At 32.8% G+C, this 23,999-nt stretch overlaps 3 protein-coding genes across 5 annotated transcripts; 2 read left to right on the plus strand and 1 right to left on the minus strand.

The window, feature by feature from the left end:
* The first annotated feature begins 5,752 nt into the window (after nucleotides 1-5,752).
* On the plus strand, nucleotides 5,753-12,433 carry LOC114398209 (peptide chain release factor APG3, chloroplastic-like). Of its 3 annotated transcripts, XR_003663523.1 has the most exons (16): nucleotides 5,753-6,243; nucleotides 6,325-6,381; nucleotides 6,444-6,536; nucleotides 6,626-6,683; nucleotides 6,791-6,894; nucleotides 7,414-7,465; nucleotides 8,101-8,150; nucleotides 8,366-8,431; nucleotides 8,510-8,674; nucleotides 9,100-9,172; nucleotides 9,280-9,412; nucleotides 9,844-9,964; nucleotides 10,423-10,480; nucleotides 10,614-10,661; nucleotides 11,068-11,151; nucleotides 12,034-12,433. XR_003663523.1 is itself a non-coding variant. In XM_028360378.1 (15 exons), the coding sequence occupies exons 1-15, from the start codon at nucleotides 6,058-6,060 to the stop codon at nucleotides 12,103-12,105; spliced, it is 1,299 nt and encodes a 432-aa protein (XP_028216179.1). In that variant the 5' UTR covers nucleotides 5,894-6,057; the 3' UTR covers nucleotides 12,106-12,433. The 3 variants fall into 3 exon arrangements, 2 of the variants coding, with proteins under 2 accessions (XP_028216179.1, XP_028216181.1); XM_028360378.1 differs by lacking the exon at nucleotides 9,844-9,964 and having other exon boundaries at nucleotides 5,894-6,243; XM_028360380.1 differs by lacking the exon at nucleotides 9,844-9,964 and having other exon boundaries at nucleotides 5,901-6,243; nucleotides 6,456-6,536.
* An 817-nt stretch (nucleotides 12,434-13,250) lies between these two features.
* Nucleotides 13,251-19,376, plus strand: LOC114400234 (spermatogenesis-associated protein 20-like). Its single transcript, XM_028362573.1, has 15 exons — nucleotides 13,251-13,513; nucleotides 13,580-13,652; nucleotides 13,767-13,788; nucleotides 13,872-13,950; nucleotides 14,084-14,116; nucleotides 14,317-14,465; nucleotides 14,647-14,803; nucleotides 15,050-15,290; nucleotides 15,489-15,730; nucleotides 16,945-17,208; nucleotides 17,314-17,424; nucleotides 17,734-17,958; nucleotides 18,040-18,243; nucleotides 18,399-18,575; nucleotides 18,662-19,376. The coding sequence occupies exons 1-15, from the start codon at nucleotides 13,430-13,432 to the stop codon at nucleotides 18,866-18,868; spliced, it is 2,268 nt and encodes a 755-aa protein (XP_028218374.1). The 5' UTR covers nucleotides 13,251-13,429; the 3' UTR covers nucleotides 18,869-19,376.
* A 2,224-nt stretch (nucleotides 19,377-21,600) lies between these two features.
* On the minus strand, nucleotides 21,601-23,796 carry LOC114400740 (60S ribosomal protein L19-1-like). Its single transcript, XM_028363357.1, has 5 exons — nucleotides 23,636-23,796; nucleotides 23,033-23,155; nucleotides 22,105-22,418; nucleotides 21,911-21,975; nucleotides 21,601-21,837 (listed from the first exon to the last, which is right to left on the minus strand). Exons 1-5 carry the CDS (start codon nucleotides 23,745-23,747, stop codon nucleotides 21,813-21,815), a joined length of 639 nt encoding a protein of 212 aa, XP_028219158.1. The 5' UTR covers nucleotides 23,748-23,796; the 3' UTR covers nucleotides 21,601-21,812.
* Nucleotides 23,797-23,999: the final 203 nt, after the last annotated feature.

The following is a 23,999-nucleotide window of genomic DNA, read 5'->3' on the forward strand; positions in this document are numbered from 1 at the left end:
TTTAAAAATATGTTTTATTAAAAAAAAATCTTTAAAAATGTGATTAAGTAGTAGAGACGAAAATGAAATTTATTTACTTTTCAAAGCTTAAAGACTACATTTATCAATATAGAAATATAAAACTTAAACTACGTTAATAAAAACACATGTTACCTTTGAATTTAAGATATTCGGTTAGTTTGTGATTGTACTTTGTAGGTTGCACCTCCATTTTACCGGAACTGTAACTATTTCATGTATTATATGAATAATTTAAAATATAACATAGTAATATAATTAAAATAAATTAAAATATAAAAATACATGTATTTAGTTTTTAAGTTTTGAAAATTTATAAAAAAATATTTTAATTGATAGAAAAAATATCATTTGAGATCAGCAAATATGTTATTATATATTAAATTTTGGTTGGCAAAATATAAGTATCTGTTTAAGAAAATGAAAAAGAAAAATAAAAATAAAAGCAATCCCTCCGTCATGATAAATAGCGTCCTAAGTTTTTTTTATCCAAGCTGACAAAAGTTAGCAAACACATAAAAGTGATAACAATCTTACAAATTAACTTTATTATCATTAATTTATCTATAAATAAAATTTATTTTCTATCATTAATTTTATTAGAAATATAAATGAAAAAGATAGTTAATATTTTATTAAAACTAAAATGACACTTATTTTTATTTTTATTTTCTTATATAACACTTATTATGTAAAAATCTTTTTCATTGTGTAAGTGATTGAAAAAAATTAACTTGATATTTGTCATAAAAAAAACATTGTGATTGAGAAAAAGAGTACATATAAAATTATTTTACATTCAAAAATAAAACTCAAATAAGTAATTATAAAAAATTAACTTGATATTTGTCATAAAAAAATATTGTGATTGAAAAAATTATCCATTTTTTTAATGGATAACTTATATGCGTCTCAGATATTATTACGTATACAATTAATACATATTTCAAGAAATAGAGTATGTATTACTAGTTTTAATCAAATTTACATCTTTGGTAAAAAAGAAAATCAAGTTTACATCAATTTTAAACATTAACTAAAAAGTTAATTATGATAAGAATTTTTCAAGAAGCATGCATTAATTATATACGTGCAAAAATAAATAATTCCCCTTACTCACTCCTGTCTTCATTGTAAGCAAAAAAAAAAAAAAACACACTAATTAAGTAAATCAATTAATAGAAATTTGTTAGTCCTACTTAAAAAATAAGTTATGTTACTCAATTATCCTTCATTAAATTTTGATATAAAAAATAAAAAGAGTTCATTGAAAATAAAATATCAATTAAATGAAAAATATTTTTTAGATAACCTCATTAAATGTAGTAAAGTTAGTAGAAATTTGTTTATAATTGAGATCAAAATATATATTGTTTTGGTTCATATATATAAGACCTAATTACTTAATTCATGAAGATTTTAAAAAAACAGTTAGTTTAGTTAATAATAATAAATAATTTCTTAAATTCATACCTTTTTCAAAATTATGTTTTGTAATTAATATTTTTTTCTTTTTTAATTATTTGTCAATATATCATCTCTCTTCTTTTAAGGGTATTTGTAGCCTAAAAATAATGAATATAAGAAAAATTATATATCGTATTTTATAAAAAAAAATATCATTTCAAATAGTAGATAGAATAATTTTTTGTTGTTTATATTTAAAATCAAAGAAAATATTTTAACACATGCACACACACAATATTTGTCTGTTATAATCATCAATATATTCATTTTATACCATTTAATTAAGCGATATAGGTAATTATCATTTATTTCAACCTGTTGATGACCATGCATATAATATTTTTTAAGTTGTTAAAATTTTAAAAATATTTATTTTCTTTTATATATAAAATTTCGATTAGATTGTATTTTTAGTCCTACAAAATATTTTTTTCCATTAAATCTCTTATTTTTAAAAGGATGTTTCTTAGCTATTATAAAAAAAAGTCTGAGCCTCATGTAATCTATTTCTAAGGCTTCTATTTTTTTTATCTATTAATTATTGATGTAACTTAAAAAATTAATGAGAGGAAAAATGAAAATTTTGTGATATTTAAAGAGATTAAATAGAAAATTCGTGATATGTAAAGAGACTATATATAAAATAAAATAAAAATAGTACTTAATAAGCAAAACTAATGAAAGCCTACAAAGAAATCACATAAAAAAATAAAAAGTCAATAATTAAATTAAAATTTTAAAAATAAACTGATCCTGATATTTAAAAAAATATAATTTACCCAAAAATTTACTTTAATAAATTCATTCATTCATCACAACTTTATAGTAGTAATTTACTGCCACCAACCCCTACTTCCAAGAAATATGAAAAAACTGACAGGTGGTCCAGTTTACCTCTGCAATTAAACTCTTGTCAAAGTGCAACCATCTTTAGAATCATATGGTAATATAGAAGACACTAAGAATGAGCATAATTTCATTAATTCGTTCCCCTTTCCTCCTTTACGTCAATGTCGTTGCACCCTTATTATCTTTATCATAGGATTAGGAATATAACTTCAAAGTGGACCAGGTTTGTGTATCAAAGCTTCAGAATGAGTTTCCAAAGCACAACCATGATGTGGTAGTAGGGAGCAGCTACTTTTTTTTGGTTCTTATTACTTAGGGTCGGGGAAATTAATAAAAAAACAAAGCATTAATTTGTTTTTAGTTTTTCCTATTTGATCATTTCTCTATATTTGATTTGCAGGATAAGGCAAAGGCAATGCAGATTCTTGTACCGAGTCTGGAGACATAGGAAACCCATATGTTTTAATTTGTATTGTGCCCATTTGTCTTTGCATTTCTTCAATAATAAAATGAGTCATACCAAATTAAACCTTTCTGTTTTTCCTTTCTCAGACTTAAAAGTAGCTTTGCTCATGCTTTCTAAAGTTTATGAAAACTAATGGGTCGATCTATCATAAAACAGACACGATATCAAAGTTGAGAGTTTTTTTTTATTCTTTTCTTTTCTTTTCTTTTTATTCATAAAGTTGAGAGTGTATTGACTCTTGATATTCAATTTAACTATTCTATTCATAATATCAGTTTTCCTCTTTGTTAATGAATAAAATAGTTTAGAGAAACCATATAAAAATAATTAAATAAGAATCATAATAGATACTTTTTTTATGGATAGAATCATAATATATATATTAAACAGCATTCGTTTAGCTAAGCATTAACAATGTTGTCACTTTTTATATTTACACCAGATGTAGCCTATAAGGCTATAACTTCCAAGTATTGGTTGTTGCCTTTGTATAGTTGTCCCTCCTGTTCGCTTTTGAAACATATAAAGTTCAAAAACTGTGTTTCCCTACGGCTGCCATAAATTAATTTGTTAGAGATCGAACAAATGACATAGACACAGCTGAAAAAGTTTATTTAAAAAAAAAAAGAAGAAGTTTTTTTAATTTGGACAAAATTGTAAATTTGGTTTTATATTTATCTCAGAATTTGATTTTGGTCCCCTATTTAATTCATGAATTCAATCATCTAATTTTTTACAATCCCATTATTTCAATTCACAATCTTAAAATTGAACTTTAACCGTTAATTATTTAACTTGATCATCATCTATCACATTCTTATTGGACTCCTCAGGTGTGATTTTAGTAAAGATTGACATTAATTAGGTATACAAAATTAATTACTAATAAATAGGTGACACATGACGATCAACGTCCAATAAAAACACGACACGTGATGATCAAGGTTGACAAGTAATCGTCAACATCTAATTTTAGAATTAAGAACTCAAATGATGAGATTAAAAAAAATAAAAAAATTAAATTCATGAATTAAATTATAAAATGATGAAAATCAAATTTTGAGACAAATAAATGGACCAAATTTTACCTTTAATTTTTTCACACATTGGGATGAAAGACTGAAATGAAAGAGGCTTTGTATCATTAGACATTATTGCAGTATGGAAAGAAGGTGATCACATGATGATGCACAGTAAACATTTGATCCCACACTTTTAATTAAACATTGGATTTATGGGAGAGTGGGGACAGGCACTAAAATTCTAAGCATCACTTGGGTGAGCCAATCAATACGTGACGCAGCTAACCTTGTACATTCAACTTGGTTTCAATTATATTCCCAAATTATATACTATAAGTGCTTAAAAAATAAAAATGAAATATTTTTCTATAAATTAAAATTAGTTTATGTATAAATTTAAATTAAATTTGAAAAAATTAATACAAGGAATTTTTATAAATTAGCTTAGGCATTGAATAAGCTTATTTAACATTTTTCTAATTTGTTATGAGTATTTATTTATTTTAAGTGTTTATGAAAAAAAAATCTATATGTCTAAAAAGTAGGACAATGACATTACACATGGCAATTTTTTTTTTTTTTGCTGGAGGGTTGGGCGAACACCCCACATTACACACGACAAATGTTAACTAAGAGTTAGATTAATAAATTAAAATGAATTTTTTTTATTTATAAATGTTATTATTATGCACTTGCTCTGGTTTTCATGCATCTCGGTATGAATTTTAATATTTTTTATTTATTGATTCTTTAATCAATGTCTTTAAGTAATTAGTAAAACTCTGAATACAATTGTACCCATTTGTAAGAAAACAAAACTAGAAGTAAGGATGCTTTGATAGAGTTGGAGACGCCAACTTAATTAGTAGAAGTAATGTACACGCTATAAAAAAAAAGTAAGAATGTTTGGTTTAACAAAGTAAAACCAAACTACTCTTTTATTATATATATATATATATATATATATATATATATATATATATATATATATATATATATATAGTTTGGTTTGGTTATTGATCAAACTGGGTGATGCTAGGTACATCCAGTATTTTAAGTGAACGAACGAAAATGTTTTTCACTCAAGTTGATTTGTATGAGTCATATGGATCAACTTGATTCATATGACTCATACGGATCATGTTGATCCGTATGACTCATACAGATCAAATTCATTTGTATGACTCATACGGATCAAGTTTATCTGTATAAATCATACGGATCAACTACAAACTCATATACCTTCCATGCAAGGTAATTTTAGAATTAACAAAAAATGATGGGTGCACAAACAATAAAGCTGGTGCACTTAGCAACACCCAACAAGTTTTTAACTAATTTATGGATAAAATTGGATTTTTATTTTGTCAAAATTTGAAGATCATGGTTGGGCTTGTTCGTTCAAGACAGAGTATTGTTGAGCTGATATGTCTGGGCCCAACATGGGCCTCGTCTATGGAAAGTCATGGGCCATACCGGATCAAGAAACTCGGGATGTTGAATCAAATTTCATCGTCGACCTCATTATTGTAATATAAGCACGCGTGATGTGGCTAATTAAACATTTAACGAATTTACCTAATCGGATCCTCCATCAATTATTTATTTTAATGATTTACTGCAATGATTGCCGAAAAGTGTTGTATTTCATTTGAATTAATTCATACAAAAATAATGATAGTAAGTTAACAACAAAAACAGTAACAACATCAATTGTGCTCAACGATTGCTTTTGACCCCTGAATCCTTGCTCTTTATTTTTCAACAAACAAGGTTTAATTACTTTTCCTACTTCAATTAACTAATTTATCTTCCTATAGCCCCCCAAAAGCAAATAGCAAGAAACTCAATTGTTTACCCTCGAATGGAGAAGATAACAAATAAAGTGGGTAAGCACAACAATCAGTCATCACCATGCAAGAGGAAGACAATGGAAAAGAGTGTTTGCTTTGGTGAAAGCAATGAGCAACCAAGGCTTGCGGGAATCAAGAAGTTGAGTGTGATTGATAAGTTATTTTCACCAGCTTATAAATTGACCTGATCAAAGGAAAAATGTTGGTGATAATTTTTCTAGCACATACTTTCTTATAGATTAAAATATATTGAAAGGTATAAAATTAGAAAAGAGAATCATATGATAAATGAGAATCATCAAATTTTGTGGTTTCAAATAAATTGACAAGAGAGCCCAACCCAACAGAAGCAGCGCCTCATCTCATCCGAACACCAACAACAATGTACGTGCCTTCCGCTTCTCTATCCGGTTACTCTGTGGCCATGAATAGCTTAACGGCGAGTTTCACAGCTCGAATATGCGCCACGCGCCGCGACCTACTCCATATACGACACCGTTCCTTTCATCCTCTCACTACTCGACGCGTTGCCACCAAACTCACTCCTCCAAGAATCGTTTGCATGGCGGTAAGTCACCAAAATCATTCAAAACAAACACAACTCCTTCAATTCACTGTCGTATTTTTCCTCATTCGCGCTGAGTTTCAGGAACCTTATCTGATAACGAAGCTTGAGTCCGCCGAGAAAACGTGGCAAGAGTTATCGGTATGTTTGCCACCACGCGCTACTATGCTTCCTTTTTCTGCAAATAATATTTTTTCTCAAAGATGAAATTTCAGGTCAAGCTTGCTGATCCAGACGTAGTTTCTGATCCAAAGGAGTACCAGAAGTTAGCACAATCAGTTGCAGAACTTGATGAGGTGCTTTAATTTTATGTTACTCTCACTCATATTCATGGCTATTAAACCTTACATATTGACGCAACTGTGTAATGTTAATTGTGGTGTAGGTTGTGTCCACTTATAGGAGATTTAAAGACTGTGAGAAGGTTCTAGAAGAAACCAAAGGTTTGCTGAACTCTACTATCTTAGGTTAGGTACTTGAAGTTGAAGGCTCATTGATATTGAATTATTGATTTCTTTTTTTGTTTTATTTTTGAACTTTTGTTGTTTAGCTTTAGCAAAGGATGATGGCAACGATGAGGATATGGTGGAAATGATATCTTTTGAAATTGACTCTTTGTCTAAGCAACTTGCAGAGCTTGAGGAAAAGCTTAAGGTTTGTTTTTAACTTTGATATTGCATTGCAAACTGCAACTTCTTTAAAGTCTTATTCTGTCATGCTTGCAACTTGTGTTTTCATCTACAAAATCCTAATTAATGGATTTTAAGTCTGTTCTGTTGTATGTTCATTCGTAAGATGTTCTTCTCGTTATATATCATCATGGATAATATTGTGTTTTGTTTACTCATTCTAGTTCAATACCAATGTTGTAACAATCATCAATTCAAAATGTTGATTGTTGAATCAGTTGAAATTTCAAAACCATGCCGAGGAATCATGGTTCACTTTCGTCGTTCTGTTAGTATGTACTCTCTTTTGTTATTGGTTATCATGACTCATGAGTTTCCATTCCTCGGTTTTCTAAACCATACTAGGAATCTCATCTTCATATATTTCATCATTTGTAGCCTCTTTTGTCTTTGGCTATCTTGACTTTTCAAGTCTCTCCTCCATCTTTTTTATTTTTTCCCTTGGTATTTAGAAACTTCTTAGTTTTTTCCTACATAATGATAGGTGTTACTGCTTCCCAGTGATCCTATGGATGCTAAAAACATATTGCTTGAAGGTACATTATCTCTTTCTTTACACTACATTGTTGTAGCCCAATGATTTTACTTTATGGCTAAGTTGAATGTTTCATGAATCATGGCCAAGACTTGTGTGAAATATACATTTTTAATATGATTGATTGTATAGCTGAAATTAGGGATTTCCTTCTTTATTAGTCATTATTAGGTTTCCCTATTTATGTATCAATTCTGATTATAAACAAAGGCATTGTGTGTGGTGAAGTACACACAACACAGTAAATTCCTTTCTTACAACTTGTACTGTAGGACATAAAGTGGTTTCCTAAACTTTTTCTAATATTGTTTGCATTTTAATAATGGGAAATGTACAAAATATGTTATATTAAGGAGTTTATTGAATTGATAAAAGTGAGGCTGCTTCATCATATGCACTCAACTGAATTAAATGGTTACAATTTACTAGTGCTACTGTTTTTTAATTTTGCTATGGAGGAGTGTTACTCTTATTTGATTTATACATCACAGAGTGGCATAATTTTGGGATTCTCCCATCTTGTACATTTAAGTTGCACTCCAGAATTCTGGATAGCTGAGTTTAACATTTCAATACATTATTATCTTCATTTATTTTTCTAGCTCTAAAGGTTATATTCATCATTCACTTCTGCAGTACGAGCAGGCACTGGTGGTGACGAGGCCGGAATATGGGCTGGTGATCTTGTAGGTACATGCTAACATTTGTCTTTTCCAAGTCTAATCCATGCAGAATGCTTGAAGTACACACACATGTTGCAAATGACAAATCTGTTGTTGGGTCATTTCTGAATTGTTTAACTGTCGCTAAAACTTTTTAATTTTTCTAGTTCAAATGAAGGAACCATTAATGTGAAGTTCAATTATAAGCATATTCTGATGCTGTTTTGATGTTGAATCAGGTTCGAATGTATGAAAGATATAGTGAAAGGAATTCTTGGAAGTATTCTCTTGTCTCAAGCTCTGCGGTATTCCTCATGAAAACTCTAAAAGAAATAGTTTGTCATTGCTTATGTAATCTGTATAATTATTTTGCCATCTTTTAGGCAGAAAAAGGAGGATACAAAACTTATGTGATGGAGATAAAAGGAAATCGTGTTTACAGTAAATTGAAATATGAATCTGGTGTCCACCGAGTTCAACGTGTTCCCCTAACAGAAACACAGGGCCGGGTGCATACTTCAACCGCAACAGTGGCCATCATGCCAGAGGTGGAGTACATATTTCAGGCTTTTAGCTATAAATTATTCATGATCCTGACATCCAGGTTTGAAAACAATCAAAACATTAAGTCTTTGCATTTGGACTATTGCTAATTTGATATTTTATTCCAAAAGTTACTACTTTTGTATAAAGATCTATCTGAATCATAGAAGTATCTTGCATAAGTCTAAAGTGTTTCAAGTCTATATAGATATGGTGTTGTCTCAATTTATAATCTATTATTGTGGAAGGCAGATTAAATTTTGTAATTAAAGGTTGATGCTCTATTGAAATTGTTTCTTCTTTAAATTCATATGTTCTTTAGTCAGTATAATTTTTAGCGTACTAATTCTGTAAGTATATACATGCCTTCCTTTCTTCTTTTAAGACTTAAAAAAACATCTAAATCTATTGATCTGGAATCTTTTCATAGGCTGATGAAGTTGAAGTCATAATTGACCCAAAAGATATTGAACTGACAACAGCACGTTCTGGGGGTGCTGGAGGTAAAGATCTATGACCATTAAACCATTTTAGTCAAGTAATCAATCTTTCTATTCCTTGGAGCATGAATAAACTCCTCCATGAATTCTCATGCAAAGATATCTTGCAGGCCAGAATGTTAACAAGGTTGAAACAGCCATTGATCTCTTCCATAAACCAACGGGAATCCGCATCTTTTGTACTGAAGAAAGAACACAACTTAAGAACAAGAATCGTGCTTTTCAGTTGCTCCGAGCAAAACTGTAAGCATCAATCATGTAGTTTTATGAGTCTGATTTTAGAATCGAGTCATGTTTATGTCAGCAATGACTTCAACTTTTTTCCCCCTCCTTTTCCTCTTAAACACATGTTCACAAGATAAAATATCCCAATCTTTCCTTGAGTTCAATTATTCATGAGGAACTAAGGGTATGTTTGGATTGGGGGTAGAGAATGTAGTGGTAAGGAATGGAGTGGATGAAAAAATTATACCATTGATTTGTTTAAAAAAATAAGGATGGGAGAGGATGGTAACTGATGAATCCCACTCCACTGTTCAGTTCCGTTTTCATCCCCCTCAATTTGGGGAGCACAAATTTCCTAATTTATAGAATATCTAATTTGATCTTATTTTTTTTTATAACTGTCCACTCCACTAAGAACAGTTAAACTTTCTCCTTTCTCTTCCTGCTAGTGCCATGAGGCGGTGAGAGTTCTTCTTCCTCTTGTGTGCTGCTGCCTGCTTCTCCTGTCAAAGCTACATGTGATTCTACATGCTTCTTCTTGCTTGGTGTTTCTGAATGTCCTGCTAATAAGTACACTGTTTCTTCATTACCTTTCTTGTCAATCCAATTGCTTATAATGTAATGATTTTGCTGCATAAGTTGTTGTTAGATATTTAGGTGGTGGGGCGGGGGGTTAGAACTTAGGACTGAATTAATACTAAAGTTCAGAACTTTCCAGATTAATTTCATTTCTTGCAAGAAATAATAATTGGTGTTTTTTGTGAAATATTTGTGCCATTCTATTATAAATTACCTAAACAATAGAATGGTATTTTAAATCCAATCCATTCTTCTCCATTATATCCTGATCCATTCTGTTCCGTTCTCTACCACCAATCCAAACATAGCCTAAAGGATATTAATGTCAAGAAGCCAAAAACTGATCAAACACTATGAGTTCATCATTAATGTAATTATTCATGAGGAACTAAAGTATATTTATTTGCTTTAGTATGTTACGTGTAAAATGATACAAGGTCCTTTTACAGATATGAGATGAAGATAAGGGAGCAGCAAGAGTCATTACGAAATCAAAGGAAATTACAGGTATGCTCCTTCTTGTGCAGGTGTTTGAAATACTAGCAAGATATTGAATTAAATTTTATATGGTGTACTTGCTAAATGGGTGAGCAAACAGTTATTGAGTTAAAATTCTTTGCCTTGCTGTATGCAATTACAGGTCGGTACAGGTGCACGGTCAGAAAAAATCCGAACATACAATTATAAGGTACTAAATGTTGCTGTTCAATATATTTTAACATAGTTACACAGTCACTCATGAGTCTCTCCAATCCCCATCCAAAATTTAATGAGTTTCTATACATTGTAATTTTATTCATGACAATTTTTCCCTTTATAAATTGTAAGGTGAGCAATGCTAATGCTATTTTGTTAGAAAAATAGAAGATATGTGAGAAACATGACATAATAAGTCATTAATTATTTTTTTAAGATCTTTGATAATCATGTTCATTGAGTGAATTGAATAAGATTCAGCGAACTAGAGTTATGTAGTTCCTGTCAGAATAGTGGTTTGAGGTAGAATATTGCTGTGTTATTAAATTTTCATTTTGTCTTGATGAGATTAAGATTTTTAGTGGCAGTTTTTGACACTTGCAAATTTTTCTTATCAGGACAACAGGGTTACTGACCACAGATTGAAGATAAACTATGAGCTCACCTCTTTTCTTGATGGTGATATAGAAGATGCTGTTCAGGTATATTATCTAACACTTGGAATGAACTTGTTCTTTTTTCTTGTGTTTCCCAGTGTCTGGCTTCGTGTAAAATATGCTTAGAAAGTGGTATATGCTAGTTAATATAGGGGCATCTGTGCACTTTTTCAGGTGGTTTATTTAGGTACTAGAGAAGTGCTAGCAGGCAACACCCTATTTCTAACAGATTCTCTATTATTGGTTAAATTCATTGGAAACTACAAAATTATTAGTGGAACTCATAAAAAGTAGGACCCACAAAATTTTGAATTCAATAAATTTCAACTAATAGTAAAAAGTGTATTTAAAAGACTGTGACAGAGTGTGTTACTAGTATTTCTCTAGGTATTATTAGATAAGGCAGGTTTGTATTAAGATGAAAATGGGTCTGGTAAGCAAGGATTTGCAACAAGAAAGTTTGGAGGGCTTCAGAGAAACCCAAAATCATTGAAACTTCTGGATTGGATTTGATAATGTTGAGTGGGGTCTTTGAGAAGGATATAACTGGATGCTGATATGCTGTTGAATGACATTGATTCTCCGACTGAAATTCACACAATCACATTAACCAAAAAATAACCTGTTTCTTCAATTATTCCAAAAGACACTGCAAGGGTGAAGAACAGGAACCCCACAAAACAAAGGAAGGGACCGCACCCATGGGCTTGCACTCTACTTGGGCTTTTAAAAGAAAAAAAAAAGTGAGGACACGATTGACCAACGGCAAAGAATGACAAACACTAATCTGATCAAAAGTTACAATGTTTACCGACATTAAAAGGATATACTACAGACTTTACCATTAATGAGTTAATATGATTAAATGAATGAGATTGCTTTATCTATATCAGGACTCTGCCTTATTAAAAAACTTTCTTCTTGCAGTCTTGTGTTACAATGGAGCAAAAGGAACTTCTGGAAGAACTTGCTGAATCTGTGGGTGCTCCGGCTGGCTGATATGCAGCAGATTTCGCCCAAGTGATTTGAATTTTTTTTGCTGGAGTAATTTTCAGAATGGAAGATCTGCCATATTGTTGTTCTCCTGAACGTGCCCCATCATCCCAAGTTTGAGACATAGACATACCGTATCGAGTTGATTGATTGTCAATGTGTAGTAGATAGGGGGCACTTATACATATAACACTTAATTATATAGTACTCTGTAAAAATCTGTTTCATTATGTGAAGTGATGCAATTAACTTTTGCATTTTTTTTTGCATTGTATATGGTGTTGAACCCAATGAACCAAGAGTTCGATTCCCGGCTCCCTCATACTGGTTGAAAGTTGGAAGCCAGCCAAGTGAGCCAACATATACTTTTTCCAACAGGTTGTTGAAGCCTTGAAGAGCAACACAGTTTCTTACAGTTCCATTTCCGACCAAAAAACAAAACAAAGATAAACAAAATAGTGCTAATTTCTGCCCAGAGCTGCGTGGCTATCTGAAACATTCAGACTTGTTGGATAATCACTAATGTCATGGGATCTTTGGAAATTATCAGCTTTTATTTCGAGTAACATTTCTTTTTTATTGTCAGAAAAAAGATGACAAAAGCTTATTTTGGTAAATTAGACACTCCCCAGTTACAAAAGTTCATGAGCATTGGAACTAACCATAGGATAATGATTTTAATAACATGGTGAATTGAATTTAAACCCATTGAAAATAGAAGTTTAATTCTAATTTTTTGTCATTATCAATTTTCATATCATATCCAACCCTAAAAAATTAAAATTAAAATATTTTTAAATAATTATCTTAAAGTAATTTAAATAGTGATTTGTGATTGAATGATAATGTAAAATTGTTTTAGACCGTTAATATATAAACATTAAACTTTATAAAATATGAAAACTTTCACTTAAATTTTATAAATAAAAAGAATTTTGGATAGTCTAATGAATATAAAATAAAAATTTAAATGTTTTTTTATATTTGTAATATATATTTTTTAGTTTAATACCTAAAATTATTTTTTTTATTTGATCTTTTTAAATTTTTTTTTTTGATATATATCATTAATTTAAATTTAAATTCGTTAAGTGATAATGGAATAAGTTAATATATTATCATGTTATAAATTAAGTGAACATGTAGGGAACTAACAAAGCAAAGAAAAGGTTGTGGATGTCGAACCGTTGAGAAGGGAAGAGGTAGACATGGGAACTCAGCTCATACTTGAAACTTGCTCTGGAAGATGCAGTTATTAGCTATTACTCATACATAATTGATAACCCTTCTCTTCTTCAAACTTGAAACTCTCACACTCAAAGTCCTCTCCATGGCATCATCTCATTCCCACATACACATTAATCGACTCGCTTCCGAGCAGAGCCCCTACCTTCTCCAACACGCACATAACCCTGTAAGTATTCACCATTCTCACCTCACTCCTCACTTTTCACTAATTATAATTTAATTCTTATTCAAGGTTCATTGGTATCCCTGGGGTGAAGAAGCCTTCGCCGAAGCGCGCCGCCGAGACGCGCCTATCTTCTTGTCAAGTAATTCTCCTTTTTTTGCGTGTTCTGTTTTTCTTTCTGCGATTTTCGTTTGCCTTATTAACCGCTAAGCTTTGCGTGTGGTTGGTGTTTGTTTGATGGCGATTCTGTTCGAAGTTGGTTACAGCACTTGTCACTGGTACGTCTATGTGTGTGATTCACAACTCCTATTGTTTTGGATGAGTTTCAACGTTTTCGGAATCTCAAGTGTTTATTGCTAAGGTGTCATGTTATGGAGGTCGAGTCTTTCGAGGATGAAGCGGTTGCCAAGTTGCTGAACGATTGGTTTGTTAGCATTAAGGTCATTTAATTTTTCTTTTTTATCTTGCTTTCAATTTTAGTTTCTAGAAATGTTCTCTCTGTTTTTACTCGGCATTGCTTCAAAGGTTTCTATGCTTTATTCTGTCTCTCACTTTAATGTGTTAATGCTACAGGTGGATCGAGAGGAGCGACCAGATGTTGATAAGGTATATTTTTGGAGGCATGTCAGCTGAGAGTACCTACAAGGATATTATTTCCAAAAATTATTCTATTTTAAGGAACAAAAAATGGTGTTTATAAATTATCCAAAATTCCTTTGGAATTTGAATGATTGAGATGGTTATGGAAAGTTTAAGGTTTTCTACTAGTAACAAGTTGTACTAAAGGATATTTTTCCCTTCTTTAGGTGTACATGTCGTATGTGCAGGCTTTGTATGGTGGAGGAGGTTGGCCCCTGAGTGTGTTTCTTTCACCTGACTTGAAACCTTTAATGGGTGGAACTTACTTCCCCCCTGATGACAAGTATGGACGACCTGGATTTAAGACTATACTTAGGTGAGAGTTATGGCACATGTTGACTTGAATCATCAACCTGCTTGGACTCTTCTCGGAGTAAAATTTGGTGGATGGCATGCTGGAATTTATTGAGTATAAAACTCCAGGCCAATGGATTGAAATTTTTATTATGGTTTTTGAAGTTTTTATTTGTATACTGTTTTGTTCCTGTTTTCTCCAGAAAGTTAAAAGAAGCTTGGGATAGTAAGAGGGATATGCTGATTAAGCGTGGATCATATGCAATTGAACAACTTTCTGAGGCAATGTCTGCTAGTTCAGATTCTGATAAACTGCCTGATGGGGTTCCAGCTGATGCGTTACGCCTATGCTCGGAGCAGGTGGGGCTTTGAGCATCTGCTTTTGTCTACTATTTCAACATTTCTTAGACTCGTATTGTAATGACCGGGGTTGATAGCAACCACTGTTGTAAGATTTCATATTGTAACATAAATTAAAGAATATTCTTTTTATAATGTGAGAAAAAAAATTATATCGACATGTATTTGTTGGATGTTTTGAATCGTTAAAATTATGCTGAGTGTTTCGAATCTTGAGTGTCATTCAATCTACTCTTTTCTTTGTAGCTTTCTGGGAGCTATGATTCAAAGTTTGGTGGTTTTGGATCTGCACCAAAGTTTCCCAGACCAGTTGAGATAAACTTGATGCTATATCACTCCAAAAAGTTGGAAGATACGGGGAAGTTGGATGGAGCTAATAGAATTCAGAAAATGGTTTTCTTTAGCTTGCAATGCATGGCAAAAGGCGGGATGCATGATCATATTGGAGGGGGATTTCACAGATACAGTGTGGATGAGTGCTGGCATGGTAAGTTTACCTTGGGCAGCAGTCATTTCTTTGAGTATATATTTGATATGTTATATGTATGAGTTGTAATTCTCAATATGAAAATACCTGAGCATTTTGATTTGGCCATGTTAATTAGGATGTGCTGTTATATCCAATGCTCTTTGTTTTAAAATATTGTAAAGATGATTGATTTGTTGAGCTGTTATATCTTTGCAGTCCCACATTTTGAGAAGATGCTTTATGATCAAGGGCAGCTTGCTAATGTTTATCTAGATGCGTTTTCTATCACAAAAGATACCTTTTATTCATATATATCACGGGATATCCTTGATTATTTAAGGAGAGATATGATTGGTCCAGAAGGTGAAATTTTTTCAGCAGAGGATGCTGACAGTGCAGAGACTGAAGGAGCTGCAAGAAAAAAGGAAGGAGCCTTTTACATATGGACAGGCAAAGAGGTGTTTCATTCATGCCCTATTTGACTTTCCTTAATATATTTTTAATGGATAATAACATTGTAGGTCCATAAAGAATATACAATTCTTCATTATCGTCCCCCAAAAATAAATTAGTTCAGTTAGGTCATTACAAAATTTATCTTTCAGTTGGGTCCATGTTAGGAACCAGAATTGAATAACCAGAAAGCTGATGGTATTAAACACTAAAACCAGCCCAATGAGCCGTTACAGCCAGAAGGTGAAGTCCAGAGCAATGTGCTCCTCAGAGAAGAAAAATTCTGTCCAAGATCACATCCAAAAAGTAATAATCTTAGCTAACTATCCTCTTAGGTTTTTACCATTCACCCCTATATCCCCTTCCTATCTTGGAATATACACCGTGCATAACTAACTCTCCCAGTTTCACATAAACACTAAACTTTGGGGCCCACATTTTGCTTTCTCACTTAAACCTTCCAAAACCTAGGCCCCTTGGTCCTAATCCAGCATCTGGTTTAGTTCTGGGTAGCTCTACCAGTCCAAAACTATTCAGAACAACTATCTGGGATGACATAAAATGCTGTGACATGGCCTACAAAGTTGCTGACATGGCACAATAACCTGGTTATATGGCAGTCAATTGAAATTCTTTAAGGATTCAATTGAATCAATTTATTTTTCTCTTGCACGAATTAATAAACTGTATTTTTCAAGAGAAAAATGTGTTGTTTCGCCGATTTCTTAATTATCTGTTAATTTGCTAAGGACAATCTAACTACAGTATTTTCAAAGTTGATCTGGAATTATTTGCTTAAACTTGTGAGCTATGATACCCTTTTGAATTTTGAGTTGTATTTTATGTTTTTCAACTCATTATTTTGTTCTCCTTGATATTTATTGCCCAACTGGGATAATAAAAAAAAATATTTGTTTCGTTACTGTAGATCTCTATATTGTACTTCCAAATACAAATAGAACATTCTAGTAGATAATAAGCAGATAATTCACAGAGATCATTTGTGCTAAATAAAAAGTGTGGTTTATTATGCTTTTTTTTTTTTCTGAACATCTCTAGCATTTGGCAGTGTATCATATTGTTCTGTTTCCCTTGTGTAATTCTGTGATTATATCTAGTGCTTCTTGACTCTTGACAATTTCTCATAAAAGTATTATATTAATGATTGGCTGGTGTATTATTTTTGGAGGTGTCTTTCAATTCGGTTTGTTCTGTATAGGTTGCAGACATACTTGGAGAGCATGCTGCTCTTTTCGAGGAGCACTATTACATCAAGCAATCAGGTAACTGTAACCTATCTGGAATGAGTGATCCTCACGATGAATTCAAGGGAAAGAATGTCCTGATTGAGAGAAAGGAACCTTCAGAACTGGCATCAAAATATGGCATGTCAATTGAGACATATCAAGAAATTCTTGGAGAGTGCAGGCATAAGTTGTTTGAAGTAAGGTCAAGGCGTCCAAAGCCACATTTGGATGATAAGGTATTTCCTCTGAATAATCTTATGGATTTATTTGGGATCCACCTATGATGATCTAGACTTCAACTTTTATGTGTACTCCCAACTCAAGGGTTCCTATGCTCCTAGGTTATTGTATCATGGAATGGACTGGCAATCTCATCTTTTGCTAGGGCTTCTAAGATTCTCAAGGGTGAAGTTGAAGGGACCAAATTCTACTTTCCTGTCGTTGGCACTGAAGTAAGTTTTTCCCCTACTAATATAGCAACTAGCAGTGAAAATGAATGACTACCAATATTTAAAAACATGGGACACAATCCTCGTTAATATTATTGATGTTTCTGGAAGATGTCTGTAAATTATCATCATAGATGCTCAGTTTTATACTGTTGATCACAATTCTTGCTTTGAACAATGACTAGTTTCTGAGTTAGAGAACACTGACAGTTTAAGTTATAGTAGTGGGTGAAGCTGTTGGAGGAAACCCTGTAGCCAATTTGATTCTTTCCTTTGTGTTTAACTTTCTCCTTTTGATTGTGCATGTTCCAGGCAAAGGGGTACTTGAGAATTGCAGAAAAAGCAGCATTCTTTATTTGGAAACAGCTTTACAATGTGGAAACTCACAGGCTACACCATAGTTTCAGACATTCTCCGTCTAAAGCTCCTGCTTTCTTGGATGATTATGCTTTTCTGATTTCTGGATTGCTGGATCTCTATGAATTTGGTGGTGGAATTAACTGGCTTCTATGGGCCATTGAATTGCAGGAAACCCAGGTAAAATTGATGTTTGGACTCCATTGAAATTTTATTTCATGTATATCAGGCATTGAGTTGCTAATGATGAGTTGCTTGCAGGATGCCTTGTTTCTTGATAGGACAGGAGGTGGATATTTCAATAATACAGGAGAAGATTCTTCCGTTCTCCTCCGGGTAAAGGAAGACCATGATGGTGCAGAACCCTCAGGAAACTCAGTTTCTGCTATAAATCTTATAAGATTGGCTTCCATGGTTGCTGGAAGTAAGGCTGAGCACTATAAGCAAAATGCAGAACATCTATTGGTCTGTAAAACCCTTTTCCCCTTTCCTCCTAAAAGCTGTTCTTGTTTATGTGCTAACAATGGTGGGATCAGGGATGGGGGTTATTAGAGGAAATCTGTTACTAGACCACTGAGCCAGTTGCAATTGACTAGAATTCCCTTCAAATGGTAATGCAGGCCGTTTTTGAGAGAAGGTTGAAAGATATGGCTATGGCAGTGCCTCTAATGTGTTGTGCAGCAGACATGTTGCATGTACCTTCACGGAAGCAAGTGGTTGTGGTTGGTGAAAGGACTTCTGGGGACTTTGAAAACATGCTTGCTGCAGCTCATGCATTATATGATCCCAACAGAACAGTAATCATACTTACTCTTTATAAAGTTGATATCTGCAATTTCCTTATGATTGTCATCAATAACATTTGTGCTGGTGTTGATCGTAGGTTATTCATATAGATCCCAACAACAAAGAAGAGATGGGATTTTGGGAAGTAAATAACAGCAATGTTGCTCTCATGGCAAAAAATAACTTTGCAGTTGACAAGGTTGTAGCTCTTGTATGCCAAAACTTCACTTGTAGCCCCCCTGTCACTGATCATTCGTCACTTGAATCTTTGCTCTCCAAAAAACCTTCCTCTTCATTAACATAAGCTATTGGTTCTGATTAGTAGGAAAAATAGTAGCTCCCTCTTAGAGATCCTCCTTTTCGTCTACAGAACTAGTTGGTTCTGACTTCTCTGTCAAATAAACTAATAAAGGTAGGTAATATTCTCCGTTGAGTTGAGGGATTGATGCATATCCTTTTCGTTTGCCTGTGCTCAACAAGCCATAATTTTTCTTTAAATGTGATACAGAATGATGGAATCATGGATATATAATTGTATATGTATTATGTAGGCAATGGTTGAAATAATTATCTTCTCCAGTTGGGGTCTGTTCTCATATGTTTGTACTTCATTTTTTTCTCGTTGAACTGGCACAATAAAGTCATGATGCCACGGCTAAGATATCCTTCATGTCTGTTTGTTCGTGCATATGTTGTAGGAAGCTCAAAAGGTTTTCCAATCTGAGACATTCTTCTGTTTTCGAGTCTTTTCTTGTTCTGTATGATTGGATGTGTATTTTTTTATTTATAGTATTAAAAATTGTAGGTTGCACACACTGAATGATATATAAAAATTTCTTATTTTTCGTAACACCATATAATCTGTCTCTTCAAATATAAAGAAAATGACAGGGTAACATACTTTCAGGCGATTTCTAAAAACGTTACGCAGGATTTTCGTATAAAACACCCTCTTGATATGGTGGTTCGAAATGTAATAATTTGTAATAAAAATATTTTGGCTTAGTTATCCTTTGAGTGTCTCAAGTTTCAGAGTCTGTATATTTTAGTCTCTCAAATTCGTGGAATGTTTTATTAGTCTTTTCTGACTGGTTTTTTTTAGTCATTTTGATTTGTGGTAATTTTTTGTTACAAGAGGGACTTAAAAAAGTATAAATTTTAATTTGAGAGATTAAAAAGGATAGACTTTCAAATTTAAGAGACTAAAAACATATTTAAATTAAAATATTTACATTGACAATTATACCAGCAGTATAAAGGAATTGTACAGAACTTGGGTATGGATAAAAAACAGTAGGCATTATGGGTAATTCATTTGTATATCGAATTACTATTACTATTCTTCTATAAAATAAAATTATGATTTCAGTAGATAGTTCAAAATTATCTTAGCAATGCATTTTCATTGGATTGAGCGTAATAAAATGCCTGATGCTAATGAATCTTTCTCGTAACTAATATCATGAAAAACGACTTCAACAAGCATATCAGAACGTATAAGTAATGTCATGAAAAATAAAACCAGCTCATTATTTTACTAAATTAAACTAATTGGATGAGGCAAGTGAGGCTTTAAAATAATATATAAAAGCATGAAACTAAAGAAAAATAATAAATGAGACAATTGATATAAAAAACCAAAATTCAATTACATGGTTTTAAATAGACTATATCAATATCCTAATAAGAAAGTTCAGTTACAATCCATGAAAGAAAAACAGAAGAATGAGGAAGAAAAAAAAGAAGACCCTATAAGAAAGAAAGAAAAATGAATTACTGTTACATTATGCAGAGAGGAAGAGGTCACAAAGTAAACTTCAGAAGATATGTACAGAATAAACTACACACAACATTTTGAGAGAGAAAGACGTTACAGAATTCAGTATGAATTAAGAACACTGGCTGAGAACTGAGGGGATCAAGGATCCTAGCTAACTGTTGGTCCTTGGTAACTTAGGAGCGTGACGTGCACGGTTTCAATCATAGGGTGCACACTGGGTTCTTGCACCTTCAAATGCCGTCAAACCCACTTGCCCACAATTCTGAACTAATTGGCCTTGCCCTTTATTCTTCCGAGTGTTCTGGTTTGCATCCAACATGTGCCACCCCAAGTGGAGGAAGATAGTGCATTCTAGGAAGTAGCAACGGCCTGTAAATGGCACATGATTGATTATAGTGGCCAATTTAACTTAGGTTTCGAACGTGCAGATATTGTGACATAGATGATCTTCATTTCATCAGCAATTTCCACATTGCGGACCGAAAAGGGGTAGAACATTGAAAGCCAATTTTATTTTTTTAAACCAAAGCATCCATTGTAAAAAAGTGGTTCGATCAAACTTTCCCTATTATAATACAAAATTATTGAATAAATCAAAATACTATTTCAGCCATTCAATTTGCCACTTTCGAAACCTAAGTTAATAACTTTACGACTAAAAGTTCATAATTGGTTGGGACAGAAGTTTCTAGACCTTTGAACATTTTTTATTAGGAGGTGGCACTTCGGCTCGCATGCAACGAGAAGTCAAATTCAATCTGTAAGTTTAAGTATATTTTTTTATTGTTTTAATTATTTAATCCTTATTCATAAATGATAAATAATGAAATATTGCAACAAGAGGTTGTCAAATTCTCCCAAGTCTCTACCCCCAACTTAACCATCTCGATGAAGATAGTAAGTGAAAGCATGTGGCAAGAATGAATTGAAAAAAGGAAGAGATTTCCTGCCTTTCGATTGAAAAAGAATGAAAAATCGATAGAGAATTCGAGGACCTACAATTTTTTGCTATGGAAAAAAAGGAAGAACATTTTGTTAGGACAAGGAAGTTATCCACCTACTTAAATGACATTAAAATCATTTAGCTCAACATTTTTTCCCACATTTTCTTCCCAACAAAAAAATGATCAGTTTTTTGCACTCATTTTTTCGATTTTCTATCATGCATCCAAAGAATACAAGATAGTAGAGTTTAGATCTAGTTATATGTAATTAATAGTGGTTAGGCTGCGAATAAAAGGACAATAACACAAGCATTTCCGCAACTACGTGAATCTTAATACCAAAAAACAGTAAACACCGACAAACAAAATATATAATTAAAAGTATTCAAGATATGAAGTTCTTATACATGCACACTACAAAGTCTAAACCAACAAAAAGAGATTCGTCACAACTACTTTAGCAGACTAAAGATTTTGCAGAGCTATTAAAGATTCAAGGTCCTTTGAATTCCAGGATATGCTGCTCACTTCTTCGATTTCTTTGGCGCTCTGCATAAAAAATATACAATTAGACCACAATACATGAACGACCAAAAGCATAAACATAAACAGTAATACTCACTGGGCAGACTGGGGCACTGTGGCAGCAGGGGCACTGGGTGCTGTAAATGACTTGTCAACAGGACCCTAAATATTTTGCAAAGAAAATATGAATGTCAAAATTTCCATTACCAACTTCAGTGAAAACAATCTTAGCCTTGTTTTACATCCCCAATTTTGATAAAAGTATATAGATTCAAAGACACTGGAACTCACTTGGGCTAAGCGCTCCTCCCTCCGAGCAATTTTCCTTTCCCTGCTAGCCTTGTTCTTTGCACGCTTAGCCTCAAACTGATCAGACAAAGTCTTCTCTCTTGCCTTCTCAGCCTTAGACTTGTGAATGCTCTCCATCAAGACTCTCTTGTTCTTGAAAACATTACCTTTCACCTTCATGTACATATCATGGTACATGTGCTTGTCAATTTTCTTTGATTCCCTGTACTTACGAAGCAACCGTCTGAGCACACGCATCCTTCTCATCCAGAGTATCTTGGTGGGAAGCCTTGCCTCCCTTGTACCCTTACGTTTACCTAATAGTATTCAGATAAGCATTATAAATAACAAATAAGGCTTCTCCCCCTTCCCCTCCCCAAAAGACAATGCTTCTCCCCCTTCCCCTCCCCAAAAGACAATGGAGCAATTCATTCAAATGGTCATCCAATGACCCAACAATATTCAACATACAATAAGTATCTATATGACTGTCTCCTAAACTATTCAGCATTATCATTACAATTTTCCTTAAACTGATAAGCAGCTCGGTAGAATCTGTTTGGATAAACTTTTCCAAAAACACTTAAATCTCCATAAACACTAATAAGTTATAAGGGGGAAAAATTGCTCAAATAAGCTAAAATCAACTTTATCACTTCAGCTTTAGGAGAAATTAAATGAGAGCGATCCTATAATGCTTGAGTTGATTTAAGTCAAAATCATTTTACTTTCTTATGTTCTTTTCTTCTAAGTGATTGTAGAAGGTTTATAGAGACAAAACCCTAGCCAATTTCAAATGACTAAGTGTGAAACATGACCATAACAATAGATTCCAAACATTCATTAACTCCAAACTGCTCGCAATTACACCCCAGATCATTTATTAATATTTATTTTACATTATACAAGTTAAAGTTGGGAAAAAAAATACCATAACCGGAGTGGCGGCCCTTCCTCTTTGCCTCCTTCATCCTACGAGCACGTGAGCGGGAGTGAATCTTGGTTGGCTTCCTGATGATAAACCCATCCTTAACCAACTTCCTGATGTTTTGCCCTGCAAACAAAAACCACCAAGCTTATTAACAAGACCCTTGTGTTGCAAAACATTTGAGGATTAGAGTAAACATTAGATTCAACTAAAGGACCTCTTAAAAATAAAAATAATAATAATAATAATAACCTTAGCAATTGTTCACACGCAAAACCCTTGACACTGCAGACAAGTTTCAGTTTCACTAGTCCACTTAAGAGCACTTTAAATATCAATCACAAATAAGACAAAATTAATGAAAATTACATACAATCAAACTAGAAAGCAATTTATTTCAATGGAAATGATAGCCGACAGTGCAAGCTCAAGTTAGAAATATAATATTGCAAACAACAATAAGCTTCGGATTCAATATAATTTCTCGGTCCTCAACACATCGATAAGAAAACAAATAAATAAAAATATTTATACTGATAAATAAGAGAAACAGAGATTATAGTGATGAAAAAAGAAAGAAAAAAAAAGAGGAGTGAGAGTGGTTACGAGAATTGGCCATGGAGATTTCGTTGACTTCATTGGGGTCAAGCCAAACCTTTCCTCTGCCGCACTTGAGCACGCTTGCGGAGAGGCGCTTCTGCAGTTTCAGCGACACCATTTTTCCCTTATTTCTCTACGATGCTGCACTGGGAGGAAGGAAAACCCTAATTTCGCTCTTATGGATATATAAAGCCCAAATTATCAAAATTGGGCTGGGCTTTATCCAGACCTAAATCATTTGGATTTGTCCACCGTCATCTGGGCCTGGCATGTTCGCCAGCCTTGTGTGTGCGCGTATATCTTTGGTGCATAACTTTTAAAGAAAAATGTTAGTAATAGATTTCAAATACACCTTTTTTAATATATATAT

Source organism: Glycine soja, chromosome 19 (genome assembly GCF_004193775.1).
Source record: "Glycine soja cultivar W05 chromosome 19, ASM419377v2, whole genome shotgun sequence".
NCBI classification, from domain to species: Eukaryota; Viridiplantae; Streptophyta; class Magnoliopsida; order Fabales; family Fabaceae; genus Glycine; species Glycine soja.

Coding starts and splice junctions, on each gene's coding strand:
- LOC114400234 (XM_028362573.1), top strand. CDS start 13,430: ATGGCATCATCTCATTCCCACATACACATTAATCGACTCGCTTCCGAG. Junction 17,209..17,313: donor AGCCACATTTGGATGATAAG/GTATTTCCTCTG, acceptor CTATGCTCCTAG/GTTATTGTATCATGGAATGG. Junction 17,425..17,733: donor TTCCTGTCGTTGGCACTGAA/GTAAGTTTTTCC, acceptor TGCATGTTCCAG/GCAAAGGGGTACTTGAGAAT.
- LOC114398209 (XM_028360378.1), top strand. CDS start 6,058: ATGTACGTGCCTTCCGCTTCTCTATCCGGTTACTCTGTGGCCATGAAT. Junction 6,537..6,625: donor CAGTTGCAGAACTTGATGAG/GTGCTTTAATTT, acceptor ATTGTGGTGTAG/GTTGTGTCCACTTATAGGAG. Junction 7,466..8,100: donor TAAAAACATATTGCTTGAAG/GTACATTATCTC, acceptor TCACTTCTGCAG/TACGAGCAGGCACTGGTGGT.
- LOC114400740 (XM_028363357.1), bottom strand. CDS start 23,747: ATGGTGTCGCTGAAACTGCAGAAGCGCCTCTCCGCAAGCGTGCTCAAG. Junction 23,156..23,635: donor AATCTCCATGGCCAATTCTC/GTAACCACTCTC, acceptor TTTTGTTTGCAG/GGCAAAACATCAGGAAGTTG. Junction 21,838..21,910: donor ACAGTGCCCCAGTCTGCCCA/GTGAGTATTACT, acceptor TTTTTTATGCAG/AGCGCCAAAGAAATCGAAGA.